We start from the raw sequence: 25,235 nt of genomic DNA, 5'->3' as shown, positions 1-25,235 counted from the left end.
GTGGGCAAATTTATTTCTGCAAATCAGACTATGGAAACTGGACAGCATTGAAAATAACCTATAAAGTACTAAAAAAAAGTTAAGGACCATATATATATAACTATTTCTAATTATAATTATTTTGGGTAAATGCAAAGTTAACTGCCTTCAGATAGGCATACTTTTTGACATGTGAAATTGAGATTCCATAGGTTGTTGCTTCATGGTAAATTCAATATAAATAGCAATGAAGGAACCACGTATGGTAAGCCTGGGCTTCAGACATTGGCTTTGGGATTCTCAGATAAATAAAGACCTTCCTTGAAGGCACACGGATGTATTAATTTTTAATTTGTTTCTTTTTGATCTCTTAATTACTGAAAAAGATTTATTGGTTAATTTTAGGAAGGCAAGTGTTTGAAAAGTTTTGCCAAATACTGTCTTCTTTAAATGAATGTATGGTAATGAAAAGTTAAGAGGAGAGCCAAATTAGATTGAATAATTGTTCAGTCATGTGGGTCAGGCTAGTTGCATAGCCTGGTTGTTAGACTGATTGCTCAAATTACATTGCCTGGGGTCCTGCACTTGGTTGGCTGTCTTCTCAGATCTTAACAAGGTTCTGGGAATTTCTTTTACTGACAAAGTTTGCTTTGTGTTTTTCCCCTCCCCCCACCCCCAGGATGCTTCATCTGCAGACATTAGAAAAGCATATCGTAAGCTTTCACTAACTTTGCATCCAGACAAGAATAAAGATGAAAATGCAGAAACTCAGTTTAGACAAGTAAGTGAAATATGCTGTTATTGTATATGTATTTTTGTGATAATTTATAAAGAAATGTTTATGGTAGAAACAGTAACATACACGTAGAGTATTTCCATTTAAAATGAGGTTGTAGTTTAGAAATATAATGTATACGTATTTATTCAGTTTTTTACAAAATATGCTTTTACCAACATTTTTTTATATTAGAATCTCTAAATTCTTGGGGGGTCATAATTGTCATAATTTTCTTGTCTAAATTACAGTTTTTGCTTTTAAAAATCACGTTAAGATAATTATTAGTTTTGCATCTTTCAAAAAGATTTATTTTGGTATCAAGCCATTTTTAACCTCTTAAGGTGCTACCAAAACCGTAAAATCTTACTTATAAATAAGATTTTATCTGTTCATTGTATATATGAGTGCATGGGGTTTTTGCATGTGAATTATAGTGCGTTGGTCTCCCTAAGTGATTTCCTATAGTTGAGATTATTTTTAAAGTAATGCTTTTGTTTTAGTTGGTGGCCATTTATGAAGTTTTAAAGGATGATGAACGAAGGCAGAGGTGAGTGTTCATCTGCTTTTGAATTAAGATGTTATACTTTGATGTCTCAGTTTATAAAGGAGAGAATTGTCTCGTTAAACATTTTATTATAAGTTAGCATTTTATTTTCATTCCTTTCAAGATGTGCATTGTTTTTAAAATGTATGTTTATAAGAGAGTTAATTTCTATTGAAAATATTCACTAGGTTGATTCAGTACTTATAGACTTCAGGATCATGGCTTCATTAGCTAATATTTTTAACGTGAGTATCTATGCTCTGGGAAATAAAATTCCACTTGACTTCAAACAAATGCCTATTTATTTTTGATATATCAGTAATTGCTCCTATCTGCGCTTGGGGGGCTTTTTACCCCCCCCCTCTATTTCTTAAATGTTTTGCAATTAGGCGATTAGTGATATTCAAGTTATTACCATTTCTTGGTGTTTCCTCCTCAAAATAATAAACCCAGTTTGTGAGTGAGAGAACAGACTTGTATAAATCTGTAGAAGATACGAGTAGAAGAAAAATATTGGCTTCTTTCTCCTATTTCTTTCGCCTCTATCCCTTCCCTTCCTCTGCTCCAGGGATTCTGTGTTTAGGGTCGAACGTCAGAGAAGAGGCAGCCACCTCACTTTGAGACTTCTCTGGGCCTCTTTCAGCAGAGTAGTAATGTATTTATACAGTGGTTTATATGCTAGTGACTTAAGAGGAGATTGCAGAGAGACCCCCTTCCTCTGCTCTTCCGAATGTGTGGAAGGTAGACACTACTGAGACCGGTTTCAGAGTTTTTTTAAGTCAGACCCACGGTAAGAAATACATTTTGCATCGTGCCTCAGGACACACACACACACACACACACACACACACACACACACACACACACACACACACACACACACACACACACACACACACACACACACACACACACACACACACACACACACACACACACACACACACACACACACACACACCTGAAACAAAAATTTGACAAAACACTTCTTACTGTGTGTGAAACAGACTGATGTTTTCTATTCTAGGCTAGTCTAGACAAGTCTTCTTTCTTTTTAAAAATAATGCTGATTGTGGTCCACTAAGTTGATTTCAGGAGATATTAGTGAGCTACAATCTGTAGTTTGAAAATAGTGCTTTACAGTAAGAGTACCTTTAAAGAAAAAGGTAGGTATTTGAGATTTTAGGCTAAAGCCAGCCTAAATATCTGTATCTCTCTATGGAGGCTAATATATCTTAAAGACAATCCGAAAAAGTATGCAATGTGACCTTCTGAATCTTTCTTCAAATGTATTACCTGGAATTATTCTGTATCATACAATGTCAGCTACCACTCTTGGTTCTGATCTTAACTCTTTAATTTGAATTACCTCTGTTTGTCAGATTGCAAAGCAAGGACTCAGGATATTCTCTTGAAGAGTTCTTTGCTTTATAATAAGGGACTGGCATTGGTCCAGATACCATAGCAGACATTCCTCTGGTTTGAGATAATCCATAGTGTTGAAAGAGTCCTACAAGTGTGTTGAAAGAAGTGTTGGTCATTCTGTGCATATTTTCTAGTTGGTTTCTCTCACTGAGCCCCTAGTTTTGTTTCACACATCAAGAACGTGTCTGTAAAGATAGCTTTATTTAGTGTCTCTACACCTTTGGCATCAGATTTTGCCTTTTTGTTTGTTGTTATTTTAAAAGTCAGTAAACTTTGTAACAATTTCTTCCAATTACCGAAATTATTTATATCTTTTCAGAACAAATCACTTCTCATGTAAAAATTGTTTCTTCATTAACATAGACTCACCTAACATTTTCTTTTTAGGATTAGTTCCCTTTGCATTTATTGTAGAGTGTTAGTAGAAAAAAATGGATCTGACAGTTACACAAACAGCTGTAGTATTTATACCCCTTGAGGCACAAGTAACTCTTTGGTAACTGGTTTTCCTTGAGGCAAAAGTCTTAGTTAATCAAGCTGAGAATCAATCCTCTAAAGCTTGCGCCTGAGGCCGGGTGACCTATGAGTATTTAAACATATACGAGAAATGCACCTCTACAGACAATTATCTAATGTTTATAATTCCTTTAGAAAAAAAAAACATAGTTTTATCTTCTGAAAGAAGATTGTCTTATACTGATATTTAAAAATGCTCTTTGGTGTCACAATTATTTCTTATAAATATTCATTAAATAAGTAATGTGTAACCTTCCAGGAATTTTTAATTTGGGAAATTGTCATAGACATTTTTATCTATTTATTTCCCTTACAAATAATTGTATTTTCACTGAAATCAGGTGCATTTAAAAAATTTTGGTAGAAAAGGGAATAGCATTGAAATAGATAAAATAACAAACTGGGTAACTTTTTTTTTTTTTTAAGGAATAGGCAAATTTTATTTTTTAAAACAGCCTTATTTAGGTATAATTTGCATACCATAAAAGTTACCTATTTTAAGTGTACAATTCCATGATTTTTAGGAAAGTTACAGAGTTGTGCAAACCACACCACCAGTGTTAGACCATTTCTGTCACCTCAAAACATTCCCTCAAGTCCATTTGCAGGCGTTCCCCATTCTGATCCCAGCCCCAGGCAATCACTGATCTCCTTTATGTGTCTATAAATGTATTTTTTTCTGGACACTTCATATTAATGAAATCATCTAATATGTAGTCTTTTGCATCTGACTTCTTTCTATTATCAAAATGTTTTGAGGTACATCCATATTGTAGCATATACCAGTAGTTCATTCTTTTTTATGGCTGAATAGTATTCCACATTCCACTTTTGTTTATCCATTCACCAACTGATAGACATTGAGGTTGTCTCCACTTTTTGGCTATGATGAACAATGCTGCTGTGAATTATCACACACAAGTCTGTGTGAATGGATATTTTTCATTTCTCTTGGGTAGATTCCTAGGAGTATAATTGTGAATAAACTTTTAAGCTTTTTTTTCCTCCCAAAGGCATAGACTATAACATGAAAAAAGGTTTCCTGGTTCGTGTAAGGGAGATTAATATAGAAGTCTTCTGAACTCCTTAGGTAACTTGCTTATTTTAGGAAATAGCAGCTCAGCTATGTTCTGACATAAATTTCTATCCAAGTGCCCTGAGTGTTAGCTGGAATAAAGTACTGAGTAGATCCTAATCACTACATATATACACTAGATTGTGCTTTAGTAATATTAGTATATTTACTCTTGTTTAAAATCTATTTTAAAATTTTACCAGTATTCTTTTGCTAACCCTCTTGTGCAACTTAAAATTTTTTTGTCTATTTTATGGTACTATATTTGTAAAAGTTCAGTGTATTTTTTTAGTTTACTAGGTAAAGTCACATTTTATTTACAAATCCAGTGGAAAGGATAGTTTTCTCAGCTTTAATCTGCGAAACTTTTACAAATCCATTACCTCCTTATTGTAAATTTGATTACAGGTGTGTTTGAATAAAAATAAACATTAACCTGAGAATAAGAAATCTATCTTAGTACCTTTCCTAATTGGGAGATATTATAAGACATGTATTATATACAATATATAAAGTGCCGTGTACCACAATTTTTGGCACATATGTACATTTTATAAAGGAGAGTAATATCAATTAATTTAAGCTTGTTTCCTGTTTATGATCTTTTTACAATTAATTTTTATTCTTAAGTTTCAGTATGTGACATAAGTAGATGTTATTGTTACTCTTTTAAGCTAAAAATTCTAACTTTTTACAATGGGAGATTCACAATTTAGGCAAATGCTAGAAATATTTCAATATTCATTTTCATAGTATACATGTTTTCTATTTTAATTTCATAGTTACTATTTTATTCTTCAAAGCATGCTAATAATATTTTTAATTTATGTACTTTTTTTTCTTCTGGTAATTTAATCATTTTTAGATTTACTTTCCAATGTTTGTATGAGGCTAAATATATTTGATGAATTGCAGACTATAGAATGGAACTCACATAATTATGTAACCATTATTATGTTCATCATGGGCATTTTAAGAAAATCAAATGATGTAAACATGTATTAGGCCATATGTAGAATTGATCAATGTTTTAATTTCTAATTAATAGTTCCATATGATTTTTTACATTAGTGATATTTTATCATAGAAATTTACTTTTGTATTTTCTTATAGTATTCATACATGTGTACATTTTTTTATGTGTACATTCTTAATCTGATTTTAACAAATTGTTAAGAGCAGTTTGTATGAGCTTAATTATTTTAACAGTGTTATGTGTTAAATATAGAAAAGGCATAACAGTGATGTTTTAAATTTTATGTTGTCAACACAACATTTTTTCCTTAAATAACTTATGAATATAATGTCTGTGTATATTTTAAGAAATCTCTTTATTTTTTCAGTGTTTCAGGAAAGCAGTGATTTCTCTTTTAACAGCATATATTCTAAAAAGTGAACTATAATAGAAGCTATCTTCCCTTAAAATGGCCAGTCGTGTGAGCCATAATGTTCATTGATAGTAAAATCAATAGAGCATTGATTCTAAGCTTAATCCTTGGAGACTGTTGTTTAGAGTGGCAGACGTAGCCTAGTAAATACCTAGTTTTGTTTAATGTGTTCAGTGCATAAGGTTTTGCTATCTTGAATTTAGCTGTACACTAACAATTTATATGTGGGGTAGAAAATAGTAGCTATTAACAGACACATAGCATTTCAAAGATGATGGTGATAAAATATTTGATACAAGATTCGCAGCTATGAGCTCAGCTGGGTTTTCTTCCAGTACAGTTTAGATCTAAAACAAATTTAACACTTAGCCATGCTCTTAGGGAATTGTTGCCACTTTCTTAGATGTTCTTTATTAATAGCTACACTTTTTACTTGAAGTTGTTTCATGGGAGAGATTAGCTGAAAATAATTATTTTTATATTCCACCTTTTTTTCTGAACAAATCTGAAGTAGAATGTAGATTCAGAATAAATTCAGGACTTCATTCACTGGACTTCATTCAAATGTTGTAATCTTGCATTATACCACTTGAAACCTTTTTGCCAATCCATTTCTAATCTAAAATGAGTCAGTTTTTACAGAAATAGATTTAAAGATAAATTTTCAAGGACAGGAATGATAACTTTTGATGAAATCATGTTATTGTGTCTTGATATTAGTGTTCAAGAATTGCTATGTAAATATTGAAAAAGAATATTTAACATCAGACTTTGGCCCAGCTACTACACAACCATATTTTAATTAGTAGATTCTTGTATACTACGCAATTTGCCTGGCTTTAAGAGTTTAGTACCACTAATGTCCTTTGCTTTGAACGTTGGTTATTCTGATCTGCCATTATTATTAATAATCTAAGTTGATTCTAAAAGTCACATTTTCTAGATAGCCTGATAAAATATATTTTGAATTTATAACCAATATTTTTTGTACCGAAAAAGAAGTTGCCTGTAATAAATCCTCTGCTTTATTTTTTTAAGCATATCTCCAAGGTATCAATTTAATAACTATCAAAGTAGCTACTGCAGTTGTTGCATTTAAATTGATTTACATGTCAAGACTGGCAGTTTAGCAGCTGCGCTATTATTCCTAGATCGGTCAATTTACTTGAGAAAAACCTACTACTGAGTTCTACTGACCTGCCTGACAATATAGGCCCTATTTCTATTCCTGTAATTAGGCCTGCGACTAACTCAGAATATTTTTAATTAAAATATTTTGGTCAATGTGTTGCACCAAATTAGGCCTTTCAGTGAAGATTTAATTCTGGAAATAGTGTGATTAGAATATTTAATGAGTTGTGTTGAACTAAGATTAACAGGTTGTGTGTTTTGAACATTGTGTGTGACCATTTTGAGTTTTACAATCATAAATGTTATTCCTGATTTTTAACCTTAAAAATGTTTGCATCAATAACTGTCTGACGGGTAAATTTAAATTCAGTTGAAATTTCATTCTAAAGAAAGCAGATTTAAAATGCATTACTAGGAAAGCTGTTATTTGTTATGTTCTTCCCTTTCAGCAAAGCCAAAAAATGAGGAAATTGCCACTTAAATGTTTACAAATAAACAGTTTTATCGAGAAATTGGTTGTTTCCACACCTCCTAATTTGGGAATTTTTTATTCTCTAAAGGAACGTGACCAACATAAAATTTAAAAGTGCTCATTTTATAGGCTCTTTATGTCATTAAGAAGCTTTGATAAAATGATAAATATTTCAACCTTGAACCCTTGTAAAGGGGTGGAAATAAAAGCACTGACTAGAAAATGTATCCTGATTTTGATTCCATTAATATATAATTCATGGTAGCAAATAGAGCTCTTATCTTGATTTTCCCCCATTGAGAGCCTTCCTCTTGTTGCTGACTTTCATGGCAGGGCCCCTCTGCAGCCTGCAGTGGAGAGGTGGACCAGATCTGGCTCCTTCAGCCTAGCTGCCATTACCGGAGTCACATCACTGGGGTTTAAACACACAGGGTCTGGGATCCACAGCAGATCACTGTGTGCCTTTTTGAAGGCTGGCTGTGATTGGATACAATGTTTTGATTTATAGGCCATTGTAATGCTGATAATCTATATAAATGTTATCTCTTCTGGAGAAATTCTTTTCTCTTTCCTCTTTTTACATATAAGTACAAATAAAGATTTTTGTTCTTATTTTAAACTCCCTATGAAAAACTGTTATATTTGCTGCTGTAGGTATGATGATATTCTGATCAATGGACTTCCAGATTGGCGACAGCCTGTATTCTACTACAGGCGGGTGAGAAAAATGAGCAATGCTGAGCTGGCATTACTTTTGTTCATAATTCTCACAGTGGGTCATTATGCTGTGGTTTGGTCAATCTACCTGGAAAAACAGCTGGTAAGTACTGGTAATAACTCACATGATCTAGCCTTCTTAATTTTATATGGAATTTCAGACATTTATTTTTTCAACTGATAAAAATTTCAACTTTTCTGTATATACTCCTTATTCTAATATTTTTTGTACTCAGCATTTAGTATTTGATATGTTTCTATTTCAAGAATCCATGATGTAACAAGAAAATATGTTTCTTTTTAAAAATGTGGCATATGAGTTTGTTACAAAATTTTTTGAAGGCTCAAATATCTAGCTGAATATTAGAAGGTAGAGCTATGTTTTCTTAATTGTCACCTTCCAGATATACATATTTTTTATGTAAAATGATTTTAGAAATTTTTGTGTCACAGGCCCTTATATAAAGAATGATTATTTTAAAAGTTTTTAACTCAGTAAAACTTGAAATGAGTATAATTTTATAATTTCAGAGATCAGTTGGTTAAAAAACATTACATATTTCTTAGCCTAATATACTACTACATAGTTTATTCTGCTATGGGCTTTTATTTATATGCTAAAGATAAACATATTTATCAGTATTCATGAATTAGCATCTGTTTACTCATTCTTTTTGAAGTGACATTATTAAAGTTGGATGAATGAGAAAAAGTAAGTTGAATGCCTTCTCTTCTTAGAAAACTTTGATTGCTATGGAGATACACATGACTGACAGTGCTGAGCTTCATGTGTGTTTAAGGACTGGTTACCATGGCAACAGTTATTGTTAAAGATTGATGATTTTACTTAATCATGTTGGACCCTACATACATTTGCATAAATGTTCTTCTATAATGTTTACCCTTCACAGAAGACTCTTGATAACATTTGAAGAGTACATGTTAATGATAACCTGTAACCATAATTTTTTCCACATTAGGATGAACTGCTTAGTAGAAAAAAGAGAGAAAAGAAAAAAAAGACAGGCGGCAAGACTGTGGATGTATTAAAACTTGGTGCTTCAGAAAAAAATGAAAGGTGGGAATATGTAAAAACATTTTATAATTCAAAATTGTTTTAAAACATGTCTTTAATGTGATTCAACTTCATATGTATATCCATTTCAGATATGTTAACATTTACATCTGTATTCTGTTTATAAAAGACTAATAATGTGCCATAGTTTAGGAAACACATTCTAATCGTAAGCAAAAGTTCTACAGGTTTTTCCCTTTGTAAAGTGTTCATATATATTTACATAATTAAACCCCTGAATTCTTGTTATTTGAAAATTTTATACTGAACTTTAGAAACAAAGTATTACTAGAAGAGTCTATCACTGTAGTGTTTAGCTAAGGAGTGACAATATGTAGAGAGACAGTGATATGCAGCACACTCAAAGAGATACTACCATTTCTTCTATTGATTCATAGGAAGAAATAAAGGGTTTAAATAGTTCACACAGCAGGGCAGGAACTGGATCAATGTGAGATGGAGATCAGAGACTATTCTGCCTGTCTTCTGTTCTGATGACATCAGTGAGTAATGCTTCAGTGAACTGCAAATGACATTAATTTTTATGTATTGGTTTGTTTATGCTACAGTCTTCATATCTGCTTGTCAGCACTTGGGGACACTCTGATGATGTTTAGTCTTTTACCGCTGAAGTAATCATAAAGTCTAAGAATTCATTTTGCCAAACTGATGAAAAGTCCAGGTTAGAAACAGGGCTTTTTTTCTTTATCTTTATAACTTGATTACAAGTCCCCTTCCCCAAAATCTTAGCCTAGATTCTCTTACTTATTATACATAATTGCATTTGTTGTACTAATATATTTTATGATAGAATACATCAGATTAAGTGATAACTGTCATAAATATTTCATTGAAAAACTTCTTCCTTTGTTGAAATAGCCATTCAAAGCAGAATTCATGATAATTATAAAAATATTTTTGTCTGTCAACTTTCTTTCTATATTTTGCTTCTTTATTTTTGCTTTTTGTTTTCCCTTTAGATTACTGGTGAAACCACAATGGCATGATTTGCTCCCCTGCAAGCTGGGAATTTGGTTTTGCCTTACACTAAAAGCATTGCCTCATCTAATCCAGGTAAAATGTACCTCTTTCTTATAATATTAGATGCTTTCACTTTAATTATTCATGAAATAATTTATGCCTGCTATCTAAATGCTGAATATACAGTAGATGCTTCCTAATGCTGATTGAATGAATAGTATAAGTATAAACGTAATTTAGAATAGTTCTAAAATTTATTTAGGTATCTATTCCTATAACTATCTCTTTTTTTTTCCCCTATAACTATCTCTTACACTGCTTTTATAACACCTTAGAATTCCAAGACACTAAAAAAAAGGAAAAAGCAATACTATCTCTTTTTTTTAACATCTTTATTGGAGTATAATTGCTTTACAATGTTGTGTTAATTTCTGCTGTATAACAAAGTGAATCAGCTATATGTATACATATATCTGTATCCCCATATCCCCTCCCTCTTGCATCTCCTTCTCACCCTCCCTATCCCAGCCCTCTAGGTGGTCACAAAGCATTGAGCTGATCTCCCCATGGGATGCAGCTGCTTCCCACTAGTTATCTATTTTACATTTGGTAGTGTATATATGTCAATGCTACTCTCTCACTTTGTCCCAGCTTACCCTTCCCCCTCCCCATGTCCTCAAGTCCATTCTCTACGTCTGCATCTTTATTCCTGTCCTGCCCCTAGGTTCATCAGAACCTTTTTTTTTTTTTTTGATTCCATATGTATGTGCTAGCATATGGTATTTTTCTCTTTCTGACTTATTTCACTCTGTATGAGAGACTCTAGATCCATCCACCTCACTACAAGTAACTCAATTTCATTTCTCTTTATGGCTGAGTAATATTCCATTGTATATATGTGTCACATCTTCTTTCTGATAAATTATTATTTTTTTATGGTTTTCAGTTTTATAATTTTTACTTCTTTTTTTTTTTTTTTTTTTTTTTTTTTGTGGTACGCAGTCCTCTCACTGTTGTGGCCTCTCCCGTTGCGGAGCACAGGCTCCGGACGCACAGGCTCAGCAGCCATGGCTCATGGGCCTAGCCGCTCCGCGGCATGTGGGATCTTCCCGGACCGGGGCACAAACCCATGTTCCCTGCATCGGCAGGCGGACTCTCAACCACTGCGCCACCAGGGAAGCCCTACTTCATTTTTTTTAACATCTTTACTGGAGTATAATTGTTTCCAATGGTGTGTTAGTTTCTGCTTTATAACAGTGAATCAGCTATACATATACACATATCCTTATATCTCCTCCCTCTTGTGTCTCCCTCCCACCCTCCCTATCCCACCCCTCTAGGTGGTCACAAAGCACCAAGCTGATCTCTCTGTGCTACGTGGCTGCAGCAATACTATCTTTAGGACAGATATAAAAGCAATAAAAATTTAATCATTGAAGGCATATCCAGTAAAAAAGAACAGAGCTCAAATAGTTTGTCACCATATTTTAATAGCATTTAAGTACATAGTGTGAAAAAAAACACTTTACGTAAGCATTGGTATATTTAAACAAAAATATATATAGCTTTCCATTTTATTTGCAACTTTAAGAGGAGTCAAGATATTTTGTCTTAAACTGGTAATCAAAGTTTCTGTTGCTCGTCAGTCTTCCTCAAACAATGGAATGTACATATCATATTTATATGGCAATTTCTTATTTTTTTATATTTAGCATACCAACACATATTCTATTATTGCTTTGCTAATTTTAATTGTTGCATCTGGTTAGAAAATTTCCAACACATAAACAGAATATTTGAAAGAATATATAATAGTTTTGGTGTACACATTTTTTTTTTTTTTTTTTTTTGTGGTACGCGGGCCTCTCACTGTTGTGGCCTCTCCCATTGCGGAGCGCAGGCTCAGCGGCCATGGCTCACGGGCCCAGCCGCTCCGCGGCATGTGGGATCTTCCAGGACCGGGGCACAAACCCGTGTCCCCTGCATCGGCAGGCAGACTCTCAACCACTGCGCCACCAGGGAAGCCCTGGTGTACAAATTTTGAGATTCTTTGAAGTTGTAATTTTGGAGGAAATGTTTCATTTCAGAAAATACAAAGAGCAAGAGAGACAGATAATTTGTTTAATTCTACTCACTTTTCTTCATGTAACAGCTGTTTTTCCTAATTGTTTAAGGAAGTGAATGACTCCAACTTCTGTACTTTATTCCTCTTTTTCCTCTAATGATGAAAATGTTATATTTGAAGGGAAAATGAACTAAAAATTACTAGTGTGTTTCTTTCTAGCCTTTGAGAAATTATTTACCAGTTCTTTTGTCAAAATTGTTTATCTTAATAGTTATTGCCTACAGAATCATATATTTTGTTTATAGTTAATAGAGACAATTGAAGTATTTTGGTAATTTAAAAGCTTTTGTTTTTAAGTTGTTTATTTGAAGTTTTATGTTGTTTATTTGAATAAAAATCCACATCCTCATATGCTATGTATGTAAGAGTTAATAAGAGAGAGGGGAAAGTATATTTATCATACTGATATATTTATGAGAAGATGTGACAGAAAAATATTTTAGGACATGATTTCATATATTTTTTAAAGAATGATTATTTTTTGCCGGCTTTAGAATCTGTGCAAAAGGCAAACCAGAATGTAGGTGAATTTAAAAGTATAGTTATGAGGCAGTATAAATAAAATATCACATAAAATGTCAGTCTGAAACACTTCTTTGTAATTTTAATCTAAGTCATTTGAAACAAAGTTTACTTGGTAAAATTAACATATTTCTTGATTAGCGTGGAGTAATTTGCAAAAACAGAATCAATATATTAAGATGGCTTAGATTTACAAGTTATTATTTTGCCTCATCACATTTGTAGAAAGCTTACAAAAATAAGGAATTTTATAAAAACATTTTAGCCTCTGCAGAAACTTTCTTAAACTGTTGAATCAGTTTGAAGTTTAAAGTTTTTCTCATGTTCACTAACAAAATAATGTAATATAGTAGACTCTGCTACATATTGTAATAGTGAACATATTTTAGATTGATAAACTTATAGCTTATACTTTCATAAGCATCAGCAAAGCAATACTGAATAGTTGCTGTTAAGATTAGATTGTCTGCTTTTTTTTGTCTGCTTTGACCTTTGCATTAATTTATTATTCATAAAATCGTGTAATGTGAATACATATGCCTTATCTACAACAGTGAAATTTTCATGTGACTCTTCTATGAGATCTTCTTAAATAAGGTATTTATGAAATTTAGAGGAAGCCCTTTTTACCCGAAGCAGTCTGTATTAGTAACTGGCCCAGTGGTGATAAAAGAGCCCTCAATATAAAAAAATGATACACGTGACCTTCAACATTTTCTTCACCACTCTTGTGATACAGGGCCATTGTTTTATTTTTAAGTAGGAGTCCTTTTTCTTGCGTAAACCATACCTATCATCTTGGTTTCTTTAAGGACAAATTTCCAGTTGATTTCTCTAAAGAAGAGTTAAACCATACTCTTGTGAAGCAATGTAGTTGTGTAAGCCTTAGAGATTTGTATGATATCCATCGCTCAGTCTTTCATCATTGACTTATTTACATCTAGTTAACAGCATTTTTAGCAACTCTTTCATTGAGCTTTCCAAATCATCCACTTGGTTTTCATAGAAACAACTGTCATTTTCTACTCAGTTTTCATCTTTTTAATATTTAATTGAATCGTATAATTACAATAACATGTATCACTGACACAGATAGATTTAAGAGCTAATACAACCAGCTCATATAAGCATACAGTTAGTTAAATAGGTATCAGTTAAGGGAGTTTTACTTCCGTGTGTGAATCCCTTGAATTTCATGGAAAGTTCATTAAAACTGAACAGCAGATATTCTGTGTAAGTAGGCAGCTGTTGGATAAGATGGAGTATCCAAGCTAAAAGTGGGAGATTCAGAGACTTCCAGCAAATGGCCTCACACTAACAGAACTGGTTCCCACCCAAATTTTGTCCTTGTCATATCCACAGCTCTTCATCTTCAACTGTTTTCCTCCCACTCTTCCTCTAAATACCCATTCCTTTATTACACTTCACATGCATATATGGTTGGTTATCTAGTAGGATTTGAAAGAGTGGCAGTTCTGGTTCAGCTTATGCTCCTGAGTTCACTGTTTGTTACTTAGTATCTAAGATCCCTAAGAAACTTCCTTGTTGCCTACTTATTTTACCTAAATTCTTTTCTATCCCTCTCCCCCAAAAAATTACAGATGAGAATAGTTACATCATAGTTATTTGATGTATAAAACTTCTTCTGGTTATATTTTTAGAAAAACAGTTTAGCAGGTTCAATAAAAATTTATTAAACACAATATCAGAACAAGAGGCTATAGAGATGAATATGCTTTCTTGGACCTTACAGTCAGGTAGAGGTTATATCACATGAATTAAAATAATTGGGACACAGTATGGTATATAAGCTTCATATATGTAGTATAAACAATGACTTCTATAGATGTTCAGAGAAGTAAGATTGTCTCTATTTAGGATAACCAAGGCAAACTGAAAAGAGGAGCCACTTGAATTGAGTCTTGAAAGATGAATAGACACTTGACAGTGAAGTACCCACTCTGTGTACTAGTTTGTATACAAAAATAATTTGATAGATACAGTAACTCCCATATAATCATACGTGTTAGGACTGGAAGAAACCTGAGGAAAACATTGTACAACTGCTTTAAAAAAAAAAGAAAAGAAAAAAATTCCACATAGCCCATTGCTATCATCTAAGACTATATCCCAGGTCTCCAGACTCTGAATGTAGCCATTTAGGAATTTATACTCTCATAGATAAATCTCACAAATCTATTAAAGGACACTGAGACAGCGGAGTGTTTCCATTGCACATGTCTGTCAAAGATACGTATACATTGTCAGGAATGGGAAAGTTAGAGTACACAGTGGGCAGAAAATACTCCAAGTGGTTCTGTGATCAAGCAGGGCAGAGGTAGAAGTATTTCTTTGATAGCTCCCCTTGCTTTTTGAGAAGGTCTTTATTACCTCCAGCACTGGGTTTTGTTCCTTTCCTTTGTTCTGAAAAATATATTGAAAGCATTATAAGATTTGGTAGGTTAGAAGAATGAGGCCAGTAACTGAAAACGATTGTACTTGATATGTGTAAAATATTCGATGTTAAGTTAATAACAAACATTTCCTAGATTGGAAAATATTGAAGGGAAAGATGTATGGATATTACTGTATCTAGCAAAACGTATATCCCTATATCATTCATGTACCCACATAGGCAGAGAAGGAAAAAGTCAAATGAGAAACCATAGAAGAAGAATGTGGAGAGTGTTTGTAAATTGATGTGTCCAATAGAGAGATGAGAGAACTTTAGAGAGGAGTAAAATGCATGACCGTGTGCAGAGAAGCTTGGAAAACTTGAGAAGAATGTGTTTAGACAGCGAAAACGGTAGGTGGAATGATCAACCGAAGACATGGAATGTGAATTAGAATATAACAAGGAACTTGGCCTATATCAGGAGAGGCATAGTGTGCTTTGAGGCTAGAATTTAATTTTAACATTAAAAGTATAGCCCTGGGCTTCCCTGGTGGCGCAGTGGTTGAGAGTCCGCCTGCCGATGCAGGGGACCATGGGTTCGTGCCCCAGTCTGGGAAGATCCCACATGCCGCGGAGCGGCTGGGCCCGTGAGCCATGGCCGCACATCAGAGCCTGTGCTCCGCAACAGGAGAGGCCACAGCAGTGACAGGCCCGTGTACCGCAAAAAATAAATAAATAAATAAAAAGTATAGCCCTAGTGACACTTTCATATCTTACCAGTGTTTCTTTTTTCACCATAGTTTGAAGGGAGTACACAATCTCTTGGAATCTGACTAATCCAGTCTTCCGTGTTGACTATATTCAGCCTATAACCCCAAGAAATTTTTCTAACCTCCAAAATGCGCTTCTTGGATATATTTTAATTGACCATATATGTTCTGAAATATATTCATAGCCATGAGGGTAGCAAACAACTGATGAAATATAACCAATGCTATGTGCATATTTTCATTTTAACTCTTATAACTTAGTTTATTTTTGTCACTGCCTCTTTGTGTTGGAGCTTCATTTATTTGGGCCCATGATAATTTAGGTCGTTAACACCACTGATTTCTCGTACAAAATCATTAAGTACCAAATATCCCAAGTGATTACCAACCTAAATCATAGTTCATAGTTCTCTACATTTTCTGAGATGAAAAAGGTCTTCAGTATTCAGAATTTATTTCCTCGATAGTTTGTTTGATTTTCTGGGAACTCACCATTTAAATTTCTCTCTACCTGCTATGTTACATTTCTCAGTAATGTAATTTATAAAATGTACAACTGCTTTAGGTGTGCATTGCGTAAGGTTGTTAATTTTTCTCATTGTTAAGTCCCAGTCCCATCTTTTCTCACTACCAAGCTGATCTAATATGAACACAGACTAGAAATTATTGTAGGAAATTTCCAGCATGTATATCTCCACCCTATCAGGATTTATAGGTTGCTGAGGAGCAGTGGCTGAGAAAATAGTCTTTTCTGTAGTGCTATGACTTTTACCTTAAAAAATTAAAATAAAAGTTGCCTAAGAGAGTAAACGGAATACTGTAGTTTATACAACTATTTATAAATGGAGGCATCCTCCCTCCCAAGAAGCTTCTTCCATGGAAACTACAACTGTGGACAAGCCTGGAGGTCACCCTCTCTACAGTCAGGGCCCTTCATTTCTAGCCCCTTTGCTTCTGCTTGCTGGGACAGAAACCAAATAAGCAAAACATTCACAGCTAATTAGCAGGGAGAAAAGCTTCTAAAAGGCTAGGAGGCATTTGTAGCAAGCTCAGTTGCCTGCCCTTCTACTCAGAGTTAAACACAGATTTTCCAAGGGATGAGGAAGCTTACTTTCAGTACTCACATAACTTTTTGAAAAATTTTGCATACAAACATACTTTACATAGGGAATATGTAAACAAATGAAAAAGGTTGGAAAAACTCGTCTGAATTTTTATAAGGCTGAAACTCCACTGCTACAGAAGGACAAAGGGATATAGGAAAACTGGAAAGACCTCACAACATAACAAAGATTCCATTCCTTCTACCCTCTGAAAGGAGGCCATAAGATGCAATTATTCGGAGGTCCAAAGGCAGAATATAGAGTTTTGTAGAAAAGATTTTAAAATCACAAAATGTTAGTGAGGTAGGATGTTAGAGATGCATGGTCTCATCAGTTCCATATTTTGTAGATGAAAAATAAGTTTAAGACTCAGATTGGTGAGACAGTTGGCCCAAAGTGGCACTACTAGTCAGTGGTAGAAATGACACTTAAAGCAGACAAAAATAAATTTAAAAGATGAGCAATACAAAAGCTACGAAAGAATAGATGTTTTCAACAGCTGGATGACGAGCTAGATATGTTATGGTGAGTGAATAAGCTCTCTGATCCTACATGCTCTATACGAATATTGAGGCAGACTGCAATTGTTATAAAAGTTGTAGAAGGATTCTTGTATTGAGTTGGGGCTGAATAGATGACTTCTGTGGTGTCTTCTGTCTCTTAGCACAAATGGAAAAAGTTGCTGTGGGCCTTCCATCTCTTTGAATACTACTGACTCAGGCAGAGGAAAGCTGAGCTTGTTTTCTGCTTTAGTTTTATTACTTCTTGTGAATTTAGTGTCATTATCATTCTGTACAAGAAAATTTACTCTTATTCAGAGTATGAAATTTAAAAGTTTTCCTGTATTCTTCATTGTAATTTTATACATTATATGTAATTACATATTATATCTAATTCTGAGATTATAAGTCAGTTGGAGAACAAAATTTGATATAGAGCAATTGACTTTATGGGCAGATTTTCAGAAGTGCACTTAACGATATTCTCCTGTGTTGACGGTTATATGTAAGCTTCAAACGAGAGATTTGTGCTGTCACACAGTCAAAGAGAAATGTTCCCTGTTCCCATTAGGACAGGTGGTACTATTTCCCCGCTTGTACCACTCTAAATCAATTCCTTTCTTTCCTAAGATTTTTTTGGATTGTTTAATATTTTAAGGTTTATATGGAGAAATAAAAGAAAACCAAAACATGACAAGCAGTGCCAGCTCAGCATGTTATCTTTATCACTTAGATAAACTATATCAATAGAGTTAAAAAGAAAGATTTATAAGGGATGACTTCCATCTTGTAGCTAAGTAAGCTTGGGAATACTACATCTTCAAGGCTTAGCTAAATTGTCATCATCATTATGAAACCTTTCTTGATCAGGCCAACTGAAAATTTCCCATTGTATATTCTCTGTACTAACTTCATAGCACTTACTATTTGTATTAATCAGGATAGACTATGGTACAGATCATCCTGAAATTTCAGTGACTTAAAATTTTTTTTTTTCCAGTGTATGCCACCTATCTATCACTGGTTGGTGGGAAAAGGGACATTCTGCTCTAACTAGCCATTTAGAGACCCAGAATAATGAAGTCTTCACCATATTCTAGCTGTTCGCATCTGGAGCATGTGGCTTCCTTGCTCCCTGTGGCAAGAGTAGAGAGCTGGGGCTTCCCTGGTGGCGCAGTGGTTGAGAGTCTGCCTGCTAATGCAGGGGACACGGGTTCGAGCCCTGGTCTGGGAAGATCCCACATGCCGCGGAGCACCTAGGCCCGTGAGCCACAACTACTGAGCCTGCGCGTCTGGAGCCTGTGCTCCGCAACAAGAGAGGCCGCGATAGAGGCCCGCGCACCGTGATGAAGAGTGGTCCCCGCTTGCCGCAACTAGGGGAAGCCCTCGCACAGAAACGAAGACCCAACACAGCAAAAATAAATTCATTAATTAATAAACTCCTACCCCCAACATTTAAAAAAAAAAAAAAAGAGTAGAGACCTGGAGGATTGCACAAGTTTTTTGATGTTGGGTTTGAAATAACACATATTTCTAACCGCAGCCCATCCAGAACTAGTCCCATAACCCCACCTAATTTCAAGAGAATAAGGGAATATGGGGAAACAAATAGAATGTTGGGAGAGCACCACTCTCTCTTTTAATAATTCATTCAGCAAATATATATATTTTTTTAGCAAATATTTTTTTTACTCTATTTTTTAAATTAGTTTTTATCAGAGTATGGTTGCTTTACAAAGCAAATATTTACTGAGTGCTTACTATGTGCTAAGTATTCTTTTAGGCTCTGGAAATACAAAAAAATTTCTAAAAAAGACCAAAATTCCTGTTCTCATGTAGTTTATATTCCTTATTTTGGTTGATATTCATAGATATTTTTACATATGCTTTAAGGGCAACTGCTTGTCTTAGCATATAACCCCCATATATCCTAACAAAGTACAACACATATAATAGTGGTTCAGTAAATAAGTATAAATAAATATTACTTTTTAGGGCTTCCCTGGTGGCGCAGTGGTTGAGAGTCCGCCTGCTGATGCAGGGGACACGGGTTCGTGCCCCGGTCCGGGAAGATCCCACACGCCGCGGAGCGGCTGGGCCCGTGAGCCATGGCCGCTGAGCCTGTGCGTCCAGAGCCTGTGCTCCTCAACGGGAGAAGCCACTGCGGTGAGAGGCCCGCGTACCGCAAAAAAAATATATATATATATATTACTTTTTAAAGACCTTATGCAGGAGCCCATGCTCTACAATTAGATAAAGAACCACTCATAATATATAAATTCTTTAAGTCATAGTTCTATAATGTAAAATCAGTCCTCTGCTTGATGTCTATGCAGGCAAGCTTTGAGCCCTCCAAGAAATTTTAAATATTAAGAGTTGATTCTAGAGTAAAAGCTTTTCCTCGTGTTCCATTCATAAGGATTATAAGCTCCTCGAGGATAAGAACTCTCTGTTTGGAACAGTGTAAACTCTATAGTTTTAATACAGTGTTATGCAGCTAAACCTAGGCAGTCCAGAGCCCTGATTGATTAAGCATTCATTCACTCATTAAATACTTATTAAGCATCTATTATGTGCCAGGCAGTGTCTCCAAAGATGGATGAGAAGTTTATCCACAAGAAATTTATCCTTTCCTGTGTAGGTAAACTGGGGCTTATTCTGGACTCAAAATGAGACTTTGTGTTTATTTTCCCTACTTAACAATGGTATTCACATGAATTAGCTTCTCTTGAAAATGGGGGGGGGGCGGGGAAGGTTGCAAACAACTGCTATTATTCAACCTCTTTTGAATACATGACACCCCAACCCCCAGTCCCTACCCCCCACCCCCGTCACTGGCCTGGTCTTTCTTGAATATTACCTGCAAAGCCAGTCTGTTTCATTTTCAGGTGATTTTAATTATCAGCAAGCTCTTTTTTGTATTTATCCAAAATCAAAACTTATCCCTAATCTTCTCATTTCCATCCCCTTTTAAATACAGTTTCAAGCCCAGATTCACAGACACAGAAGACAAACTTACGGTTACCAAAGGGGAAAGAGAGGAGGGGAGGGATAAATTAGGAGTATGAGGTTAACAAATATAAACTACTATACATAAAGTAGATATGCAACAAGGATTTACTATATAGCACAGGGAACTGTATTCAATATCATATAATAACCTATAATAGAAAATAATCTGAGTATATATATATATGTATATAGTTTCAAGGCCCCTCACCATTTGATCACTTGCCTTTTAAAGTCTTCCAGTTTGTCAGTGCATCTTAAAGTATGGGACACCAAACTCTACAGAAGGATGGTAGGAACAAAGTTTGTTGAGTACAGTAGAATTATTTGACATCGTAGGTTTATTAAAGAAGTAATGCTTCCTACAGTGGACATATTGTAATTATAATTTGCAAGTACAAACAAGATATGAAGGAAAGAAAAAACATGAGGAACATTTAAATAAATGCTTAGAAATGGGGCAAGAGGGAGATAGGATTCTTTGCCTAGAACAAACAGTGAGTGAGACAAGGAAATGTGTTAAAACTCTTGGAATTAGATGGAGTAGGTTAAGGTGATTGGGTGCATTGCAATCCTCAGATAAGTGTGGTGTTGAATCTAATGCATATTTCCAAAAGGAATTTTTAGTGGAATTCTGTGCTGCAGCAGAAGGAAGAAACATTAGCAGAGAAATGTTCAGATTTGTTAGGACCACTAGGAAGGGATTGTCCAGCAAAAGGTTTTTGCACTGAGGTGAAGAGGGTTCAGGTAAAGAGAAGTCATGTAAGTGAGAAGATGCAGGATTCTGCAAGAGTTTTGGTTTACTATGAAGCAGAAAAACTCACCCTGTCTTTGTGGTGGAGAATAAGGTTCCTGGCAAAATGATGAAGTAATAATAAAAATAGGTACTATATGTAAGGCCTAACTGTGTGCAAGATGTTATTCTAAGTGTTTCCCATATAGTGACACATTTAATCTTTCCATTTGATGGATGAGAAAATTCGCCCATAGGAAAGTGAAGTAATGCTGAATGTCACATGGCTAGTGAGATGGCAAAGCCGAGATCTTAATCCAGGCAGCTTGACTCTAAAATCTGCCCTCTTCATGACTATATTCTATCTCATTCTATTATACTATGGTGTTTGATTTCAACTCGTCGTCTTTCACACCTCATAAATAACTTATCTGTGCCCTTCTTTTCTTACATGGTACAACCCTTCCTACTTCCCTAAGGAGGTAAAGCCTTCCTGACCTTTCCCTACTATTAAAAATTACTCTCTGGAAAGAAGCTAATAAGCCCATTCATTCATTCATACTGAGGAATGAATGACTGATATGGTTTAATATAAAATAAGACTTTTCCAGGGTTGAGATTTTGGGGGTGCAGGGAGTGTTAAGGGACCATAAATTCTTAACCAAAACTCTGTTGAAATTTAAAGTAAATACGGGTAACCAAGAGATCACTGAAGAAATCAAAGAGGAAATCAAAAAAATACCTAGAAGCAAATGACAATGAAAACATGATGACCCAAAACCTATGGGATGCAACAAAAGCAGTTCTAAGAGGGAAGTTTATAGCAATACAATCCTACCTTAAGAAACAAGAAACATCTCAAATAAACAACCTAACCTTACACCTAAAGCAATTAGAGAAAGAAGAACAAAAAACCCCAAAGTTAGCAGAAGGAAAGAAATCATAAAGATCAGATCAGAAATAAATGAAAAAGAAAAAAAGGAAACAATAGCAAAGATCAATAAAACTAAAAGCTGGTTCTTTGAGAAGATAAACAAAATTGACAAACCATTAGCCAGACTCATCAAGAAAAAAAGGAAGAAGACTCAAATCAATAGAATTAGAAATGAAAAGGGAGAAGTAACAACTGACACTGCAGAAATACAAAGGATCATGAGAGATTGCTACAAGCAACTATATGCCAATAAAATGGACAACGTGGAAGAAATGGACCAATTCTTAGAAATGTACAACTTTCCGAGCGTGAACCAGGAAGAAATAGAAGATATAAACAGACCAGTCACAAGCACTGAAATTGAAACTGTGATTAAAAATCTTCCAAAAAACAAAAGCCCAGGACCAGATGGCTTCACAGGCGAATTCTATCAAACCTTTAGAGAAGAGCTAACACCTATCCTTCTCAAACTCTTCCAAAATATAGCAGGGGGAGGAACACTCCCAAACCCATTCTACGAGGCCACAATCACCCTGATACCAAAACCAGACAAAAATGTCACAAAGAAAGAAAACTACATTTCAATATCACTGATGAATATAGATGCAAAAATCCTCAACAAAATACTAGCAAACAGAATCCAGCAGCACATTAAAAGGATCATACACCATGATCAAGTGGGATTTATCCCGGGGATGCAAGGATTCTTCAATATATGCAAATCAATCAATGTGATACACCATATTAACAAATTGAAGGATAAAAACCATATGATCATCTCAATAGATGCAGAAAAACCTTTCGACAAAATTCAACGCTGATTTATGATAAAAACCCTCCAGAAAGTAGACACAGAGGGAAGTTACCTCAATGTAATAAAGGCCATATATGACAAACCCACAGCCAACATCGTCCTCAATGGTGAAAAACAGAAACCATTTCCACTAAGAACAGGAAGAAGACAAGGTTGCCCACTCTCACCACTCTTATTCAACATAGTTTTGGAAGTTTTAGCCACAGCAATCAGAGAAGGAAAAGAAATAAAAGGAATCCAAACTGGAAAAGAAGTAAAGCTGTCACTGTTTGCAGATGACATGATACTATACATAGAGAATCCGAAAGATGCTACCAGAAAACTAGAGCTAATCAATGAGTTTGGTAAAGTTGCAGTATACAAAATTAATGCACAGAAATCTCTTGCATTCCTATACACTAATGATGAAAAATCTGAAAGTGAAATTAAGAAAACACTCCCATTTATCATTGCAACAAAAAGAATAAAATATCTAGGAATAAACCTACCTAAGGAGACAAAAGACCTGTATGCAGAAAACTATAAGACACTGATGAAAGAAATTAAAGATGATACAAATAGATGGAGAGATATTCCATGTTCTTGGATTGGAAGAGTCAACATTGTGAAAATGACTATACTACCTAAAGCAATCTACAGATTCAGTGCAATCCCTATCAAACTACCACTGGCATTTTTCACAGAACTAGAACAAAAAATTTCACAATTTGTATGGAAACACAAAAGACATCGAATAGCCAAAGCAATCTTGAGAAAGAAAAACAGAGCTGGAGGAATCAGTCTCCCTGACTTCAGACTATACTACAAAGCTACAGCAATCAAGACAGTATGGTACTGGCACAGAAACAGAAATATGGATCAATGGAACAGGATAGAAAGCCCAGAGATAAACCCACGCACATATGGTCACCTTATCTTTTATAAAGGAGGCAAGAATATACAGTGGAGAAAAGACAGCCTCTTCAATAAGTGGTGCTGGAAAAACTGGACAGCTACATGTAAAAGAATAAAATTAGAACACTCTCTAACACCATACACAAAAATAAACTCAAAATGGATTACAGACCTAAATGTAAGGCCAGACACTGTCACACTCTTAGAGGAAAACATAGGCAGAACACTCTATGACATAAATCACAGCAAGATCCTTTTTGACCCACCTAAAGAAAAGGAAATAAAGCCAAAAATAAACACGGGGACCTAATGAAACTTAAAAGCTTTTGCACAGCAAAGGAAACCATAAACAAGAGGAAAAGACAACCCTCAAAATGGGAGAAAATATTTGCAAATGAAGCAACTGACAAAGGATTAATCTCCAAAATTTACAGGCAGCTCATGCAGCTCAATATCAAAGAAACAAACAGCCCAATCCAAAAATGGGCAGAAGACCTAAATAGACATTTCTCCAAAGAAGATATACAGATTGCCAACAAACACATGAAAGAATGCTTAACATCATTAATCATTAGAGAAATGCAAATCAAAAGTACAGTGTGATATCACCTCACACTGGTCAGAATGGCCATCATCAAAACATCTACAAACAGTAAATGCTGGAGAGGGTGTGGAGAAAAGGGAACCCTTTTGCACTGTTGGTGTGAATGTAAATTGATACAGCCACTATGGAGAAGAGTATGGAGGTTCCTTAAAAAACCACAAATAGAACTACCATATGACCCAGCAATCCCACTACTGGGCATATACCCTGAAAAAACCATAATTCAAAAAGAGTCATGTACCACAATGTTCATTGCAGCTCTATTTACAATAGCCAGGACGTGGAAGCAACCCAAGTGTCCACTGACAGATGAGTGGGTAAAGAAGATGTGGCACATGTATACAATGGAATATTACTCAGCCATAAAAAGAAACAAAATTGAGTTATTTGTAGTGAGGTGGATGGACCTAGAGTCTGTCATACAGAGTGAAGTAAGTCAGAAAGAGAAAAACAAATACCATATGCTAACACATATATATGGACTCTTAAAAAAATAAATTGTCATGAAGAACCTAGGGGCAAGACGGGAATAAAGATGGAGACCTACTAGAGAATGGACTTGATACGGGGAGGGGGATGGGCAAGCTGGGACAAAGTGAGAGAGTGGTAGTATATATAGGGACATATATACACTACCAAATGTAAAATAGATAGCTAGTGGGAAGCAGTAGCATAGCACAGGGAGATCAGCTCGGTGCCTTGTGACCAGGTAGAAGGGTGGGATAAGGAGGGCAGGAGGGAGATGCAAGAG

The 25,235-nt window shown here is 34.9% G+C and overlaps 1 protein-coding gene across 1 annotated transcript in view; it reads left to right on the top strand.

Annotated features, from left to right (window-relative positions):
• Nucleotides 1-25,235, top strand: part of DNAJC1 (DnaJ heat shock protein family (Hsp40) member C1) — a 214,825-nt gene that overhangs the window by 73,517 nt on the left and 116,073 nt on the right. The window contains exons 2-6 of the mRNA XM_060097700.1: nucleotides 659-760; nucleotides 1,258-1,304; nucleotides 7,963-8,128; nucleotides 9,006-9,103; nucleotides 10,081-10,174. Of these exons, the coding sequence (XP_059953683.1) occupies nucleotides 659-760; nucleotides 1,258-1,304; nucleotides 7,963-8,128; nucleotides 9,006-9,103; nucleotides 10,081-10,174 (507 nt within the window). The remainder of the gene's footprint in view (nucleotides 1-658; nucleotides 761-1,257; nucleotides 1,305-7,962; nucleotides 8,129-9,005; nucleotides 9,104-10,080; nucleotides 10,175-25,235) is intronic.

Source organism: Mesoplodon densirostris, chromosome 4 (genome assembly GCF_025265405.1).
Source record: "Mesoplodon densirostris isolate mMesDen1 chromosome 4, mMesDen1 primary haplotype, whole genome shotgun sequence".
Lineage (NCBI taxonomy): Eukaryota > Metazoa > Chordata > Mammalia > Artiodactyla > Ziphiidae > Mesoplodon > Mesoplodon densirostris.
The sequence above is the reverse complement of the archived record's forward strand: the minus strand, read 5'-3'. Positions and strand labels throughout refer to the sequence as shown.